The sequence below is a fragment of the Lupinus angustifolius genome, chromosome LG08, assembly GCF_001865875.1.
Source record: "Lupinus angustifolius cultivar Tanjil chromosome LG08, LupAngTanjil_v1.0, whole genome shotgun sequence".
In the NCBI taxonomy this organism is placed as follows: domain Eukaryota; kingdom Viridiplantae; phylum Streptophyta; class Magnoliopsida; order Fabales; family Fabaceae; genus Lupinus; species Lupinus angustifolius.
The window spans coordinates 14,695,208-14,713,962 of NC_032016.1; the positions used below are offsets into that span (position 1 = coordinate 14,695,208).

The 18,755-nt window shown below is 35.6% G+C and overlaps 2 protein-coding genes across 3 annotated transcripts in view; one reads left to right on the top strand and one right to left on the bottom strand.

Moving 5' to 3' along the window:
- LOC109354866 (heat shock protein 83-like) overlaps nucleotides 1-1,644 on the top strand; it is a gene marked incomplete in the record, with an annotated part of 7,190 nt that extends 5,546 nt beyond the window's left edge. The window contains 1 exon segment of the mRNA XM_019597654.1: nucleotides 1-1,644. Coding sequence (XP_019453199.1) covers nucleotides 1-1,379 — 1,379 coding nt within the window.
- LOC109355580 (protein REVEILLE 6-like) lies at nucleotides 10,133-16,930 on the bottom strand. 2 transcript variants are annotated; one of them, XM_019598808.1, is made up of 8 exons: nucleotides 16,651-16,930; nucleotides 13,791-13,848; nucleotides 13,192-13,315; nucleotides 12,943-13,113; nucleotides 12,683-12,784; nucleotides 11,744-11,853; nucleotides 11,449-11,508; nucleotides 10,133-10,590 (listed from the first exon to the last, which is right to left on the bottom strand). In XM_019598808.1, exons 1-8 carry the CDS (start codon nucleotides 16,881-16,883, stop codon nucleotides 10,492-10,494), a joined length of 957 nt encoding a protein of 318 aa, XP_019454353.1. In that variant the 5' UTR covers nucleotides 16,884-16,930; the 3' UTR covers nucleotides 10,133-10,491. The 2 variants fall into 2 exon arrangements, with proteins under 2 accessions (XP_019454353.1, XP_019454354.1); XM_019598809.1 differs by having other exon boundaries at nucleotides 12,943-13,110; nucleotides 16,651-16,927.

The window sequence follows — 18,755 nt, forward strand, 5'->3', positions numbered from 1 at the left end:
AGGAGAAAGATTCAAAGAAGAAGAAGAAGATTAAAGAGGTTTCTCATGAGTGGGAACTCATCAACAAGCAGAAACCAATTTGGCTCCGAAAGCCCGAAGAAATAACCAAAGATGAGTATGCTTCATTTTACAAAAGCCTCACCAATGATTGGGAAGACCATTTGGCAGTGAAGCATTTCTCTGTGGAGGGTCAGCTTGAGTTCAAGGCCATTCTGTTTGTTCCCAAAAGGGCGCCTTTTGATTTGTTCGACACAAGGAAGAAGATGAACAACATCAAGCTTTATGTTAGGAGGGTTTTCATCATGGATAACTGCGAGGAGCTAATACCCGAGTGGCTTGGATTTGTCAAAGGTGTTGTTGACTCTGATGACTTGCCACTCAACATTTCCCGGGAGACGTTGCAGCAGAACAAGATCTTGAAGGTGATCAGGAAGAACCTTGTGAAGAAGTGCATTGAGATGTTCAATGAGATTGCGGAGAATAAGGAAGATTATAACAAGTTCTATGATGCTTTCTCCAAGAATTTGAAGCTGGGTATTCATGAGGATAGCCAGAACAGAGCCAAATTGTCTGACTTGCTCAGATATCACTCTACAAAGAGTGGTGATGAGCTGACTAGCTTGAAGGACTATGTTACCAGAATGAAGGAGGGTCAGAAAGACATCTACTACATCACTGGAGAGAGCAAAAAGGCTGTGGAGAATTCTCCATTCTTGGAGAGGCTCAAGAAGAAGGGGTATGAGGTTCTGTTCATGGTGGATGCCATTGATGAGTATGCTGTTGGACAACTAAAGGAGTATGATGGAAAGAAATTGGTGTCGGCTACAAAGGAGGGACTGAAGTTGGATGATGAAACAGAGGAAGAGAAAAAGAAGAAAGAGGAGAAAAAGAAGTCATTTGAGGATCTCTGCAAGACAATCAAGGACATTCTGGGAGACAAAGTTGAGAAGGTTGTTGTGTCTGATAGAATTGTTGATTCACCCTGCTGTTTAGTGACCGGTGAGTACGGTTGGACTGCGAACATGGAGAGGATCATGAAGGCTCAGGCATTGAGGGATAGCAGCATGGGCAGCTACATGTCCAGCAAGAAGACCATGGAAATCAACCCAGAAAATGGCATTATGGAGGAGTTGAGGAAGAGGGCTGAAGCTGATAAGAATGATAAGTCAGTGAAGGACCTTGTATTGCTTCTGTTTGAGACAGCACTATTGACTTCTGGTTTCAGCCTTGATGATCCAAACACCTTTGCTGCAAGGATCCATAGGATGTTGAAGCTTGGTCTTAGCATTGATGAGGAAGAAACAGTTGGGGATGATGTTGACATGCCTGCATTGGAAGAGGATGGTGCAGAGGAGAGTAAGATGGAAGAAGTGGATTGAAGGGCACAAGGGTCTAGTGATATTTCGTTTTAGTTGATATCCTTGTTAATGGTGTCTGAGTCGGTCTTTTAGTTATAATTTTTGTATTGATGTGGATGCGTCTTTAAGTTTAGCGTTTTTGTCTTTGTTTTGTAGTTTTAGTTTTATTGAACTGTGTCCTATGCGTCTGTGCCTATACATCAAATGAATAGTATTTTTGTCATTGTTTTGTGATGTGGAACTGTGCCAATATGCATCGAATGAAAATTGTCAATGTTTTATACTTCCAACTTTGCTCTAATGCTACAAAGACTATCTTTTGTTAAGAAATATGTTAGTTAGAAAAAGAAAATGATCAGGAAGTAAGAAGACATTCATTTCAAATATATTTTCTGTTAATTAATTTGATCTCTTCTATGCTTTGTTAGTTAAAGGTTTTTATATAGTAAGTTTCATTTTCAATGAAGTAGTACTCTTGGCAATAAGTTACCTTCAAAATGGGATTAATTGACATATTCCACCATTACTGGATTATGTAGCTTACACATCCCAATACCAAGCTTTGTAGTGATGAGGACACACATCATTGTGGCTACGGTCACTTTTTTGGTTACACGAGAAATATGTAAATAAATGTAACGAAGTCGTCATTGATGTTTTTCTAGAAGGAAAACATGAAAAAATCAAAATTTGAAAATAAAATTGGTTCGCTCACACATAAAAATTTGAACTCGGAAGTCAGTTATAGATGAGGAAGGTGTTAGATACCTCATACTAATGGTAAAAAATCAGTATCTAGATTAATAAAATGAATAATCATTCAGAATAGTAATCTTATTTTCATATTATTAAATGAAATAAAACAAAAAAAAATGACATTTTACAAAAAAAATTGTAACTCACATGCACTTGCTCTCACGTATCTCTAGACGTAATAGAGAAATCAAGGTTACGTAGTTTTTAAAAAAATAGTTGATCCGTGGAAATATTTCTATTTTATCATAAAGTTGACAAAGTAAAATAATGTGATCAGACACAATGTTTATAGTGGGTTACCTCGTATTGCTTTTAAAAATTATTTGATAAAATTTTATAACATAAGTAACGTGATAAGGAACTAGGCCTATACTGAGTTACTTCATATCGCTCTAAAAAAATACAACAGAAGGTAACGCGACAAGGCATTGTGCCTATAGTGGGTTACCGCTTATTGCTTCAAGATATTTGAAAAAAAATCACAACATAAGGTAACGTGACAATGCATTAAGCCTATAGTAGGTTATCTCGTATTGTTTTAAAATTTTATTTGAAAAAAATTATAATAGAAGATAACGTGACAAGGCACCGAAATTATATTGGTTACCGCTTATTGCTTTTAAAAGTTATTTGAATTTTTTTAACAACATAAGGTCATGCGACAAGACATTAGGGCTATAATGGGTTACCTCATCTTGTTTGAAAAGAATTTACAACATAAGGTAACGCGACAAACTACTAGGCCTATAGTGAGTTACCTCATATTGCTTTGAAATTTTATTTGAATTTATTTTACAAAATAAGGTAATGCGACAAGACAACCTATAGTAGGTCATCTTATACTGCTTAGAAAATTTATTTAAAAAGAATTAACAATGTAAGATAACGCGACAAAACACTAGTTCACCTCACATTACGATTTAAAACATATATATATTTTTATTGCATTATGTATATATACTTTATTAATTAAACAAATAATTAAAAACATGATAAAAAACAAATAAAATAAAATAAAAGAAAACACAATACACACAATAATAAATAAAAATACAAGAAGTAACAATTAAGTAACAAACGTACAGAACCTAAAAAAATGAATAAATAGGTAATAAAAATAAAGAAAACCAAATTGGGGTTTAGGAATATGGTTTAAAATTGATTTGGGAGTAGGGATAAAATTAATTTGGGGTTTAGGTAAAAACTGACTTGGGAATTCAGGGTGCTATTAAATTGGAGATTTAGGGTTTTAAGGGGGAGACTCACCCACCACTGTTTGGGCTGTAGAATGTCGCCGCCGTCGCCAGTGGTGTGACCACCAACAGCGGTGGTCTGGCTGACAGACATGATCGTGGGTGACGGTTTGTCACCCTTGGATAGTACATGCCAGTCGGTTGTGACACCGGAGACGTGCGACCCTCCTTGGCCACCGCTACACCTTGTTTTGTGACAGTCCAGGTGAGGCAAGAATGAGAACCCAAATACTCTTAATTCAGTGAGAGGCAAACACATATATCATAGTAAACAACAACACTACAAAAATAAAGAAGAAATGGTGGGCGTTAAGGGTATGTAGAAGAAGGAGCAAGTGAGTCCCTCTTAACCTCTTCTCGTTTGTGATTGTCTTCCTTCTCCTTTTGCTGTGTTTTTTCTCTGATTATGCCTCTCTTTTTTCTTCAAATTTTTCTTTGTTGAATTACATGCCTAATGAGTTGCTATGTTTAGGTTTTATAAGGGTGTAAGACTAGGTTCGAAACCCTAATCTTGTTGGGAAAAAGGTGCCCAACTCCTTTTCAAGTTTTCCCGCCTTTTCTCAATTCCAAAATTTTATTCAGCTGAATATTTTTTGAAAACCAAATTAACCCGGTCAAAATTGGGTTTTGGTTGTCCTTCTTTACTTACTTCTTACTAGATAATAAAAATAATGAAAGTTACTAAAGTTATCATTGTGAGAATGAAGTAAAGATAAAAAACCAAATTTTGAGTGGGAAGTAACACATAAAGGGAAAAGTTTCAAAGATGATGCTTTATACCACTATAAATGAGACCACTGGGGGTCAAAGATACGACACGAGACCACTATGAGGTTTGGTGCAAAGACGAGACCACTATGGGGTCAAAAGGCACGACACGAGACCATCGGGGCTCGGATGCAAAGAGAGATAACGAGAACGCACGGATAATGAGGAACTCTGGGTCGGAAAAAAATGATACCACTCGGGGTCACAAGGCACAACGTGAGATCACTAGGGTAGGGTGTAAAGAGAGACCACGGGTACATACAGATAGTGAGGAACTCGGGGTCGAAAATAAAATGAGACAACTGGGGTCACAAGGTACAACACAAGACCAGTAGGGGGTCGGGTGCAAAGAGAGACAACGAGAACACACAGATAATGAGGAACTCTGGGTCAAAAATAAAATGAGACCACTAGGGGGTCAAAACTTTTGACCATGCGTGTATATGATGGTGTGAATGCAATGATGCATGAGTAATGCAAATATATTTGTGATGATGCATGAATAATGGATTAAATATGTGTGAATGATTTAATCATCATCATGAGGTTTGAATATGAAACCATAACACTTCCGCGGCAGACAACAACTAATCCAGTCAAGATCGATCATGTTTTAATTCTTCCAATTTCTAGGATCACAAGATCTATTTGGGATATTTCCTCTCACGACCACTAGAAGACATAGCAATTCATTTCTCCATTGACATACACACCGGGTTTAAGATTCGATGAGTTTTATTATCCTAAACCACTAGTGAAACATATTATCATAAAAGTTATTTGATCATGAAGTTCGAATATCATATTTACATAACTTAAGATTTATCTAAGTAAACATGCATGTACATATGTATATTAGGGAAATGGATGAACTTTCTTCTATTGATATTCAAAGAGTTATACACGGGGAGATTTGAGAGTATATACGCTACACATGCTAATTCCGGTTAGAAAATTTTTGCAATTTTTTTTTGCCTCAGTATAAGGTAACTGCTTATCCATCAATCAATCGCCCACGACAACCGAATAACTAGACCATTGTGTCATGTTTGTTTGATTCCTCCAAGAACTCTCATTCCTTTCTACATTGCTCGCAACTTCTACGATCTGTCTTGGTGTACAAACGCAAGTATGGTTTTGGTTTGCCACATGTGTGATAGACCCGCAAGAGAAATGCCTTTTTTAATTTGCCTTAACTTTTGCTTAGGTCGCCCTTTCGGGTTTTCAACCTAACATGTTTTTTGTTCGTACCCTAATTTTTGCTTACGTCGCTCTTTCGGGTTTTCAACCTAATGGGTCCCCTTTTTATCATTATTTTTTTAGGCGTAGAATCTTTTAACTATGTCTATGTTCACAAGTCTAGGTAGAACGTTGTCATCTATGTCTTGCAAGACCATAGCTCCTCCCAAGAATGCATTCTTGATAATATAGAGACCTTCATAGTTCGGAGCCCACTTTCCACGAGCGTCTTCCTGATTTGGGATTATTTTTTAAGCACTAGCTCCCATGCCTCAAATTCTCTAGGACAAACCTTCTTGTCAAAAGCTCTAGTCACCCTGCCTTGGTATAATTGACCATGGCAGATGGCCGCCAACCTCTTCTCTTTAATCATATTCAACTACTCACATATGGCCCTGACCCATTCTGACTCCTCAAGCTCCGCTTCCATCAAGACTCTTAGCGAGGGGATTTTGACTTCGATGGGTGAAACTGCTTCCATCTCGTACACCAGTGAGAATGGGGTTGCCCTAGTACTTGACCGAATATTGGTGAAATACGCATGTAGAGCATATGGTAACTTTTTGTGCCAATCTTTGTAGTTCTCCACCATCTTGGCCACTATCTTTTTGACATTCTTGTTTGCTGCTTCAACTGCATCGTTCATCTTAGGCATGTACGTGGTTGAATTGTGATGCTTAATCTTGAATGTGTCGCACAACTTATTCACTTTGCCACCGTTGAGAATAGTACCATTGTTGGTGATTATCCTTTCTAGGATCCCATATGTGCAATTGATCTCTTTCCGAAGGAATGTGACGAACACGTTTTGGGTGATACTACTGTGTGACGCAGCTTCTACCCACTTGGTGAAATAGTTGATGGCCACCAGAATGAAACGATCTCTGTTGGAAGCCTTGGGGCTTATGGGCCTAATCACATCAATTCCCCACATTGAGAAAGACCACAGAGCGACCATACTCTATAATGGGAAAGGGGCGCATTGATTCTATTCGCGTACACCTGACATTTTTGGCACTTCCTGACGTAACCCATAGAGTATTGCCTTCATAGTGGTCCAATAGTAGCCACTTCTCAGAATTTTTATTGTCATTATGTGACCATTGGCATGAGTTTTGCAGATCCCCTCATGTACTTCAGTCATGATTAACTAGATTTACCTAGTATCAACACATCTGAGGGGCGTACCATTATGATTCTTTTTGTATAACACTACACCGTTCAGGAAGAAGGTCATTATGAGGTGACAAATCGTCTTTTTATTCACATTACTTGCCCCTCTAGGTACTCTCTATGTTGGATATACCTCTTTATATCGTGATACCAAGGTTCACCATCAACCTCTAAGTTAGCACAACAATAAGAAGGTTCATCTTGAGCAGTCACCCTAATTGGATGCACATTAGCGTGTATTTCCAGTTTAGTCATCATAGCCAAAGTTGTTAGAGCATCCGCAAACTGGTTCTTGTCTCGGGTCACATGGGAAAAGAAAATCTCTTCGAATTCCTTAGCTAAGGAAGACAAGTATTTTTTATATGGAATGAGTTTTGAATCCTTAGTTTGACATTCGCCATTGTCTTGGTAAATGATAAGCGTAGAGTCCCCGAATACCCTCAACTTCTTGACATTCATCTCACATGAAAATAGAAGCCCATTGATGCGTGCTTCATATTCGGCAATATTGTTAGTGCATTCAAAGTCTAGCTTGATTGCCACTGGGTACTGCTTACCGACTAGCGAGATGATTACTGCCCCAACACCACTCCCATGCATATTAACTGCTCCATCAAAGTACATCTCCCAAACATCCTCATCTTGTTCATCTATCCCATATATTCCATCGTCAAGGAACTCATTCAGTGCCTCGTGTTCTCCATCTATGGGGCTTTCTGCCAATTGATCTGCGATTGCTCCACCTTTGACAGACTTCTAAGTAACGTACTTAACATCGAACTCAGACAACATCATCTGTCATTTCATCATGCTCAGAGAAACATGAGAGCTTTCAAAGATATACCTCAAAGGATCCACCCGGAAGACGATACAAGTAGTATAATACAACATGTATTGTCAGAGCCTTTTAGATGCCCACACTAAAGCACAACAAGTCCTATCTATCGTCGAGTATCGGGATTCACATTCATTAAAATTCTTGCTCAAATAGTAGATTGACTGCTCCTTTTTACCCGTCTCTCTATACTGCCCAAACATTGCACCCATTGAAGTTTATAACACCGTCATGTATAAGATCAACGGTCGTCCTAGTGCTGGTGTGACAAGACAAGTGGATTTACCAAGTAAGCCTTTATTTTATCGAAAGCCTCTTGACAATTTGCGTCTCACTTACTCGGCTGATTCTTCTTCAACAACTTAAACATGGGCTCACAAATGCTAGTTAGGTTGGCAATAAATCTTGCAATATAATTCAACATGCCTAGAAAACTTCTCACCTCATTCTCAGTCTTTGGAGTTGGCATCTCTTGTATCGCTTCCACCTTCTTGGGGTCAACCCTTATGCCTTCCCTGCCAATGACAAATCCTAACATGTTCCCCAAAGATGCTCCAAATATGCACTTATCGGGATTTAACTTCATCTAATATTTTCTTAGTCTTTTGAACAACTTTCTCAAGACTATGACATGATTTTCCCCCTATTTAGACTTGACGATTATATGATCTACATACACCTCCACTTCTTTGTGCATCATATCATGAAATAGGCCACCATAGCACGTTGATATGTCGCCACTACATTCTTTAGTCCAAAAGACATGACCCTATAGCAATAGGTACCCCAAGGAACGATAAACATGGTTTTCGCCTTGTCATCGACATCCATCACAATTGGATGGTACCCCGCATATCCGTCCATGAAAGAAATCGCTGACTCTTGGCTACACCGTCGACTAGCACATCAATGTGAGGGATGGGAAAATCATCTTTCAGGCTTGCCTTGTTAAGATTTCTGTAGTCCACACACATTCTCAGTTTTCCTCCTATCTTGGGTACCATCACCACATTAGCAACTCATTTAGTATGTCTAAGCACTTCTATGAAATCGGAGTCCAACTGCTTTGTCTCCTCTTATTTTACCTTCAATGACATGTCGAGACGCATCCTTCTCAACTTTTGCTTCTTGGGCTCAACACCCGGATATAGAGGGATCTAATGTTAGTATTCAGCCCTGACATGTCCTTATAAGACCAAGCAAATACATCCACATACTTTCGGAAAAGATTTATCATTTCAACGCGTTATGGATTGTCTACCATTTTTAGCTCCTTTTTATCCTATTCGGTCCCCATGTTGATCAAATCCAGTTCTTCAGTGTTCACAACATACTCCCTTTCGACATGCTCCAACATCTTCAAAAATTCCTCCATGCCCTCCTCTTCTTCATCTGACTCAACGGGTTCATCATTCAGTGCCGCAAACGAATTAATTGATAGATTTTCAATTACCGTATTACTCGGTGATTTTCTACAAAATTTAGGTACCTGTATTCATTCATGAAGCATTGGGAGATGGAAAGGGAGACAAAACATTCAAATTCATACAGGAGAAAGTAAGAAAATGAGTGTGATAATGGTGAGAGATAGGTTAATGACGCGAAACAATGAATAACCATACAAATTAATGAAGATATTGTCTCAAGTCACATAACCATAATTTCAAACAAATTCAAAAACCAGAATTACAACATAATCAAAAATATACTTTAATGAAACCATATCATCTAATTTTTTCAGAATGCCAATTATGCATGGGTGTTTGTCCTCATCAATGTGAATATCGTTGGTTCCAAGTGGGTTATCTTCTTCTAGAGAGTTGATGGAAAGATAGACGTATGGCTCAATAAGGTTATCTGGTGAGATCAATCCAACAAGCTTGGGGAATGATTCAGAGATATAATGGATATGTCTCTCTAACACTCAATCGTGCTTGTTCCCTTGACCTAGACACTTGTTCTTCCCTTCTTGTGAAGCTTCATATCCTAGTCCGAATTTATCAAACTTTTTGGAGACTAATACGAATAATTGAGCACCTTGTAGGTGTGTGCCTAAGACTTTTCCTTTCTCATACCCATTTTTGACCATGATTCGAGTGACTACCTGATTTATTCCATGCAAGTGACCCTTTTCTTTGACGATGTTGATCCTCAACCACCTCAAAGCAATGCAAGAAGTCATCACCATCTCTAGTACTCTCTACATAAGGCACTGAGATAGGCTTCAAGACCAAAACTTCATCTTCTCCATGTATTGTGATCACCATACCATCCTGGACGAATTTTACCACCTGATGCAAAGTGGACAATACAGCCCCGACCTCGTGGATCCACAGTCTACCAAACAATATTGTATAGGAGGAATCCACATCCATGACCACAAATAGCATTTGAAAGACGCTATGCCCGATTTCCAACGACAACTTTATTTCACCCTAATCTAGTTGGGCCAAAGGGGCCCAACTCCTTATCAAGTTTTCCCGCCTTTTCTCTATTTCAAAATTTTACTCAACTCAATATTTTTGAAAACCAAATTACTCAGTCAAAATTGGGTGTTTACAATCATACTCAGGGCTCATAGAGGAATCAAGATCACTACTAATAATAACAAATCATATGTTAAAAAAGGGTGTTCATCTACTAGTGTTTCAATCTATATTAAAATTTTGGTCTCTTTGCACAATCCCAACCTTAGTTGTTAATCTGATTTTCATATTCAGCGCCTGAAGTATTCAAGGGAAAACATGAACAGTGAATAATGAACCCACAATGCTAACACAAACACACACCCATTGAACTATAAACATAATACACAAATTTGAAGGTACTGTACATATAAACAAAACCAGGAAAAACTGTACAGTCATACATTATTTTTTATTTTATATAAGATAATTCATATACAGGACATTAAAATAATGAAGAGAATCAAGGCTTTGCTTAATGAGGTAATGAGCAACAGCCCGAAACTAAAGTACTATCATAGTTGGCTATCACTGTTACCTCTTAGCTTGTTAGCTATCAAAGGTATCTCAGCACACCATGCAATATCATGAAACCCCTGCACGAAATAGCTAAAAATTGAAGCCATTTTTGGCCTCTACTCCATCTAAGTAACACTCTTCAACTGTTCATTGGGAAGGGGTCTTTCAGCATTGATATAGTTATTTGTCTCTGGTTCAACCTCATATGATGAAAGCAGCTTCCTCTGCATGGATTACACAACATTCACAATAGTAAATAGAGTGACCAGCATAAATGTAAAGTTCATTATAATTTCTTGAACATTCATTTTGTTGAATGCTTCGACCTGTTTTAAGAAGGCAATGATAGACATGGATTGCGATATCATATACATAAAACTAAAAACTCTATGAATGCTTGTGCTTATTGATGGAGCCCAGCTTAGATACAAGATGAACAAGAATGTTAAAGATGATAGAATGAGAAATACAATGTTATAGAGAAAGCAGTCGGTTGCCTTGAATTTGATAATTACTAATGAAAACATACACAACTTTTAGCACCTGAAAAGTCCTATCAACTTAACAAGGAACTACTGTTTTCTCTGTGGAGAAATATTTTCTAGCAATTGAAATTTTCTAATCTCATCGAAAAATCCATTTTAGAGTGAAATGAAAGAAATTTAGGAATTAATGGCTAACAGTTGTGATATATCCTTTATATTTTCTTCTTGTGATGGAAGGTGCAACTTTTTTTTTTCAATTGATAAAAGGGGGAAGAAGCTTGGGTTTTAAAATAAACAGAATTTGAGATATAAAAAGGAAGTTTTACAAACATTTGTTTTATAGATAGGAACAATTTTAGAAACAATTAAGCACTCAACTAGTCAACCATGCCCAAAAGTGATTAATTAGTAATAAATATTAATAATTCCTAAATTACAATACTTTACAAACACGAAGAATTCGCTTTTTGTACTTTTCCCTTTTGTTTCCTTTGATGAGATGATAAAAAAGATTCACTATAGTAGTAAAGGCATGTACTCATCGTGACAAATTTGATATCTATAGCAGTTTTAAAGATCAGTGACATGAATACTTACATGATCCTCAAAATCAGGGCTAGTTAAATTGATAGACAGGTTTCTCATCAACAGTAGCACCTAAATAAAGTGGAGGTCATAGAAACAATAAAATCGGTAAGTAGTTCTGAAGCAAAAATTAATATATATAATGACTAATAGATTCAAGTCACAATAGTTAGACAGGTTCAAATGAAGTTTTAATGTCTTGACTCAACTTAAGGGGTAGCAATCTCATAGCCTTAAAGCATATGGAAATATAATATGCTAAAATGCAACTACAAAACAATCTAGCATAGTATATATCGAAGCATACTGTCTCAACATCTATACGGTCCATCTTGTTTAGTTTCTGCAAATGCCCAGTTACATTTGGATCAAATACACTGCCAATGAAGCTGTATACATGAGTAAAATCTGGAAGAACTGCATTAAAGAGAGAAAAGAATCATTAAAATGTTAACTAAAATATAGAGACAACAACAAATATAAAAGAATCAACAATATAACAAAAAAGAAATTTGCATCACAAAGAAAAGTTACTAAGGAATATATAACCATGGATTTTAAATTTGGATTATGCATGAGAGTCAAATTGGAAGATTGTATATTTGTATTTGTATAAATACTATAAAAGTTTCCAAGATATGATTATAATTAAATGAAAGGAATCATGAAACTACAATAAAAACACCAGACTATCGCTTCCATTTGATAAATAAACTACAGTGACAACATACTCAAGATACAGGAATACAGGATTGCATCAAATCTATTAAAGGTACCATTGAAAAAATCTCAGAGATATGCAGTACTTTTTACAATTACTTGAGATATGTTTTTCAGATGTGCGAACATGCATCCACCTTGCAGTTAAATCACAGCTCAAGTGAAAATTTTGGTACATAAGACTGATTATCAATATTTATTTCCAAAGAACTTAATTTCTCACTAGAATAGTATTCGAGTTTTCAATTGAGCTGGAGAGGTTCCTTCAACCAAGAATAATAAATAATGTCAAAGTATGTTGTCTCCTAATTAGATTGATAAATCTAAAAGAAATTGCGATAAAAAACCAAGACATGATCCAAAGTTACCTTTAACCCTAACCCTATACAATTTTGTTTTTGGATAGTGGATACGAAAATGGGTAAAGCAACCATATACACACTGTAATATACATTATATGCCTCAATCAGCACAAATAGAGTTTATAACAACTTGAGATTATAAAGGAAAACCACTAAAGGCTTGCCTCTCAATGAATGGCTATCATTCCCTTGACCGTTAAAATCACCAACTGGCCACACTCTAAGAGTGCTTTCACTACTACTGCAAGAATTATTCACTTTTGGCACTGCAGAACACATACAATGTTGCAACCAAGAAAGTAGTTAGTTACTTTTTTTTCTTGATGACAAGTATCTTTAAGAAACTAAGACAATTATTTTCATAAATTAAATTAAAGGATTATATAAGCAAAATTCAAGGCACTGAAATTTGTAGCAACAGTACCATGTGATAGATTAGTTGCTTGCACGGTGGTGTTTGACCAGGAAGGCACCACAGTGTTCATAATAGGAGTTTTAAGCATTGCTGAGGAGTCATGCTTCAGGATATATCCAGGCTCAAGCAAGGTAGGTGGAGATTCAAAAGGTCCTGATACTAGTGGGAGTACAGGAGCTGCAAAAGATAAATTACAAAGTATTAGATACAACTGCATTTGAATTGTCAAAGAAAGAAAATATGGTGAAAGTTTATGACCATTTTTAGAAGCTTTCTGAGGATAAGGATGGGCAGCTTTTCTCTTAGGTCTGGGTGGAGGAAGATGTTCATTCGTCCCACTTTTCTGAACTTTCAAAAAGTACTTTTGTGCATGGCTACGTATCTAAACAGCACAAATTATTTTTAAGTCAAGGGTATTCATATTAATTTGAAATAATAAAATGCATAAAAAATTAACAAAAGCCGCAACAACCCAAACATTCCTTTACATTCAGATCCTTCAAGACAACTAAGCTACACTCAAGTACTCAACCCATAAACACTGCTTCCTGTTGACTGCAATAAAGTATTTTTTTCAACCAATGAATTTTTTGTAAACATATAAACCAGATTCTGACAACACGGATTTGCTTCCACTGATTAATATTTAATAAGCTTCACATGGAACATGACAGACCACCATGAACTGATATCTACCAGTGAATACCCTTTTCCTTGCAATGACTGTTGTTGACTTCCCTCCCAAAGTACCAAGTACGAAGACATCGGAAAAGAAATTGATAAAAAGGAAAACTTCATATTATTTAAGACAGTGATGCACTTCTTGCGAGGAAATGATCTTTTCCCGTTGGAATTACCTGTATTGCTGTCTTTGATCCAACAAATGCTTCAATCTTTTTCCAGTCACGATCAAACCTGGATGAAGGGGAAAAAACAATGCAAGGCTGAAGCAAAGTAACAACACTGAGAACAACAAAGGGGAAATCAAACGCCTCGATATGAAACAGAAACTTTCACTTAGGGTGAGGAATTAATTTTATTTTCATTCAATGAAGCTTTCCGCAATAGGAATGTAAGTTGCAATGGTTTACAACATTCTCAAGCTAGAAAAAAGATTCATTTTTTAATAACATATTTGAAGTGTATATGGTTTAAGGCGAATGCCCATATTTTAAAGGGTGTCCCTTCACCTTCAATTTTGTTGTCAAATAATATAGTATTGTATTTGCTACCAGTACCACGGATGAAAAATGTTTTCAAGGGAAGTGTTATTACTGATTTGTAAAAAGACTACAAAGCTTTGTTGCAAATTTCTAGCCACTGTGGCTAACTTGTGTTTCTTATAATTTACTGTTTTTAGGAGGGTCCCTTATCCTCCCAAAGTGTATTTTCTATTTCTTCTTTCTAATAATAATTTTCCCAACAAGTAATTCTCCTAGCATGAACAAGCAAAATTAATGTAAGAAGCATTAATGGTAACAAGGCTTTAGGTCATTCTGCATTATATTGTGATAAAATAATATATTAAATATTAACTACGCTACTATAATCCCAAGGAGAAGACTTGTTATCTAGGTAGTTATTTGTGTTGCTATTGTGTGTAGTGTTGTTGTTGAAGGAGTCTCCACCATGCTTTCTTCTGGTGCATTGTGGTTGAGTGGTTCTGAGTTGCAGTCATCGCAGCCACAATAACTGGGACGAGAGCCCAACATTGTGTCTGCAATTGGGTTCCAAGTTCAAAGTCGGGTCTGTTCGTCACCTAGATCTAAAGAAAGTGCCAGAATGTGTTTTGTCTAATGCAGTGTGTTTAAATCATTATTTCTTGGTGTGTTTTGTATTTGTCTTACGTGGTATGTTATTTTTGGTATTCGCCATGTTTTTTGGTCATTTATATGTGGTGCATGCATGCATTTTGTTTAGATGGTGGGTTATGTTTTATATACAACTGGTTTTGTTTAGAGATGGGTATGTAGTGTGCTCTTTATGGGTCGATAAGCTCTTCCTCGTGGGTCTGTGTTTCTGCTATTTTGGAACATTCTCCACTTTCTTTTTAGGTGTCCTCTGTTACAGCTATTTTTGAACCATTCTACAATACTTTTTTGGGGGTGTTCTGTATCCAGGTGAGTTCAAACCACTCCCCAATTTTTTCTTGTAAACACTCTATTTACTTACTTTTAAGTCTTAAAATGCTTAGATTTATTTTAGCTATATTGAAATTTTTTTGGTACTACCAATGGTATCCCTCACCCTTTGGTTAAGGAACTAATCCCTTTCGGGGTGTGTGACTGCCCCTCCCACCAAGTGTCGCTCCCATGAATCGAACCCTTGACCTTTTGGTCATCCAGGAGATCTAGCGAAGTCTTACACCACTAGGCCAACACCTTGCTGGTAGCTATATTGAAATTGAATGTTAGAAATGATGAATTATAATTGAATGTCTTTAACTTTTGTGTATTTTCCTAATTTTGATTATTTATATGTACATATTATAAATTACTTATATGGTTCCTTGAGTGTCCCAATAGGGGCCATCCCGCTACTTGATATAGCGTTTTGGGGTCAGCTACTCCGCTATCCAGGATTGACTACTTAGCTTATCAAAATATAGGCACTCTTGGTGTGACCACGGATCACTAGGTACTAACCAGGGTAATCTTCATGACATACTAAATGCTGCATAAGATTAACCAGTTTATTGGTCTTCAATCCTATTAGTTTCAGATGTTATTCTGTTCTATTTTTTCCAGTTGTGGTCACAAAATGCAATGGGTCTAAATGACCCTATTTTCCCTCTTTTTTGGGCAAGGGGAAAACATGAGAGTTAAAAAACAATAACCAAGTCTTTATCCCACTAGGTGGGGTCGGTTACTGGGAAAAAAATAAGAGTAAAGATCTAATTTAGGCCTCTAAAAATTTGTGTGCCAATTTGTCCCTGAAAAATTGGAAAACCAAATATCACCCCCGAAGATTCAAATTAGTCTTTTTTAGCATTTTTATGACTAATTTTTTAGACACTTTAGTCCCTATCAAGGACTAAAATAATGAGAGAGAAAATATCAACTTATAAAATTTTTATTAATTACATAGAAATATAGATAATTCTAACATAATTTGTAGAATGTATAAGAATTCATAACACAATGACCGCAGTAATAGCATATTAACATCACCCAAACAGCAATGGAATCCAGCAATACAGCTAGTCTCCATGTAAAATTGATTGTTTCATTGTGCTAACTCAGAACAAAAATCACCATGCTTGGATATCTAATGATGGGATGGAATCATGGAACAAATTCACCTTACCCTTGCTTAGGCTTTGGATATTTCATATTTTATGATGAAATGGAGTGTAGTAGAGTAAATAATGAGTTGTTTCTATCTAATTCCATTCCATATCCTCAAATTCAAAGAGAATATAGAGGTATTGGATGAATTGAAATCCATTCTATCAGGCTCCATTCAATTCATCCATTTACTCATTTCCCATTCCAACAATTTAAAACTTCATTCCTACCCTCACAAAACTCATCATAGAAACCCTAGATTTTAAACCTTTACAGTTTACACACAATTCTAAGCATATCCCTTTTTTTTTTCATTTTTATGACTAATTATTGGAACACACATGTTTAATCAAAACTAACCATTTTCTCAACTTCACAATAAAACAAATTAACTAAATTATGAGAAGATGAGAAAAGAAAAGAACGTTACAGCTGAAGAGCTTCGAGAAACTTGTCATGTTCGGGTTCAGTCCAGTTCTCCCTTGACTTAGTTATAGTGTACGGCTTCCGGATCTTCTTGGCGGCGTCCTCCGACAAAATCGCCGCCGAATCCACCGGAGATGCGACGGCGGTTACGGAGGCGAAGGGGTTGAGCCCCGGCAGGGTCACGCCACTCGGATCAAGGTAGAAGCCTTCAGGCGAGTTTGGGTTTTTGGATACCATTTTCTAATTTCGATACTGAAAAAAAAACGTAAGGGGATATTTATCTAAGCGATTTTTATCGACACCAAGGTTATGATATTTTTTTTAAATTCTACTATGCTTTTGATCGTTTCTCTTTATTCTTGTTTTTGTTTTTATTTTTATTTTGTTCGGTTGAGAAAATCTTTGGAGTTTGCCTCTTTTCTGCGGCCCCAAGCTTCCTACATTCACAAGTAAGCCCAATTCTTAATCATCTGGTAGGGCTTTGTAATCTCGGTTGAGTAAAAAATGAACTATTTATTTCACTCAAAATTTATTTTAGGACTACTAAATGTATCTATTCACTCTATAGATAATAAACTAATTTATGATAGAGTGTGTTGTCTCTTACAACAAGTATTACTTATAAGAATTGAACATTTAATTTTTTGATCTTTTTAGAAATCTAATAGAATCTTTTTTATTTAATTAAATTTTATGATTTTTTTATGTGGATAAAGGAGCTTAAATTTATGTTGCTTCTGAGTTTGAATTATGATTATTGATATACATACTTATATATGTGAGTTTAATATTTTCTTATTGGTATAATATTTTCTTATTGGTATAATATTTTTTACACAATCAATATGTTTTTTAATATTTATATGTATTACTTATATTTAAGGGTCAATAATAGATACTTAATTTAAGTCCTTATAAATTTTCATGTGTACTAATTTGATCCCGAATTTTTTTAAAAAACAGGACTGAAATTAAATATCGAGAATAAAAATTAAATTAGTCTCTATTATGATCATAAAACATACTAAAAATGACTAGTTTGATCCATGTTTATTTTTATAGATCATTTTTTGTTTATCATATTTTTATGAACAAATTAATACACATAAAAATCTTGATAGACCAAAATAAGTTTTTACTCATTAATATATATATATATATATATATATATATATATATATATGACAAATGATGCATTTAATTGTAAAAAAGTTCTTATATTGCCCATACATATATTCTCTCTATGTGTAAATATATGTATATAAAAATCAAGATTTAAATAAAAAATAATAATATATTATATTATAATCATATATTAATATAAAATTTATTTATATAATACTTATATTTTAATTATTTTTATAATATGTATTTCTTGTCTTTGTAGTTTTGGACATAAATCTTCTAAAATTGGGTTGGACAAGACTTTAGGAATCAAGATGGGTACGAGAGATAAGCATGTCTTAAGGCTCTTTTTGGTTTAAAAGGAGAAAATGGATAGAGAGAAAGAGATGAGAAAAATAGGATAAAAAAAGAAATGGATGAGAGATAGAGTATTAAAGATATATGATAGGTTATTTTGGAAGATGATAGTTGGTTATAAAGTGAGAAATTAGCAAGTTAGGTTTATGTTAGTTACTTGCTTTATAAGCTTTATTTTCATTCTTTTCTCTTGTATAAATAAGCCATATTGGTCAATGATGTAAAAATTGTACCATACCGGTCGGTTCAACCAGAAAACCGGTGAACCGGACCCCTAACCAGTACGGTACAGATGTTGAATCGGCCAAGTATCAAAACCGGTCAAAAACCGGTGAACCGGTCGGTATTTGACTAAACCGGCCGGTTTATACACATATATTTTTTTTGAAAAAAAACTTAAAAAACCATTACAAGGTGACCCATCTTTCCAACTCTTCTTCAACACTTTAAGACACATGCTTCCAAGGCATACTTAGATTACACCTTTTGGTTCATAACATTCGTGTGTAATCTCAGTGACATTTGTGTAATCTTGGAGTATTTTTTGAAGATAGGATTTGGTGGGAAAATATAATATCGATATGAGACAACTTTGACTCATTGGTTTAAAATGTTAAAACTCCAAAT

Coding starts and splice junctions, on each gene's coding strand:
- LOC109355580 (XM_019598808.1), bottom strand. CDS start 16,883: ATGGTATCCAAAAACCCAAACTCGCCTGAAGGCTTCTACCTTGATCCG. Junction 13,849..16,650: donor TTTCTCGAAGCTCTTCAGCT/GTAACGTTCTTT, acceptor CCCTTCATCCAG/GTTTGATCGTGACTGGAAAA. Junction 13,316..13,790: donor GATCAAAGACAGCAATACAG/GTAATTCCAACG, acceptor TGTGCTGTTTAG/ATACGTAGCCATGCACAAAA.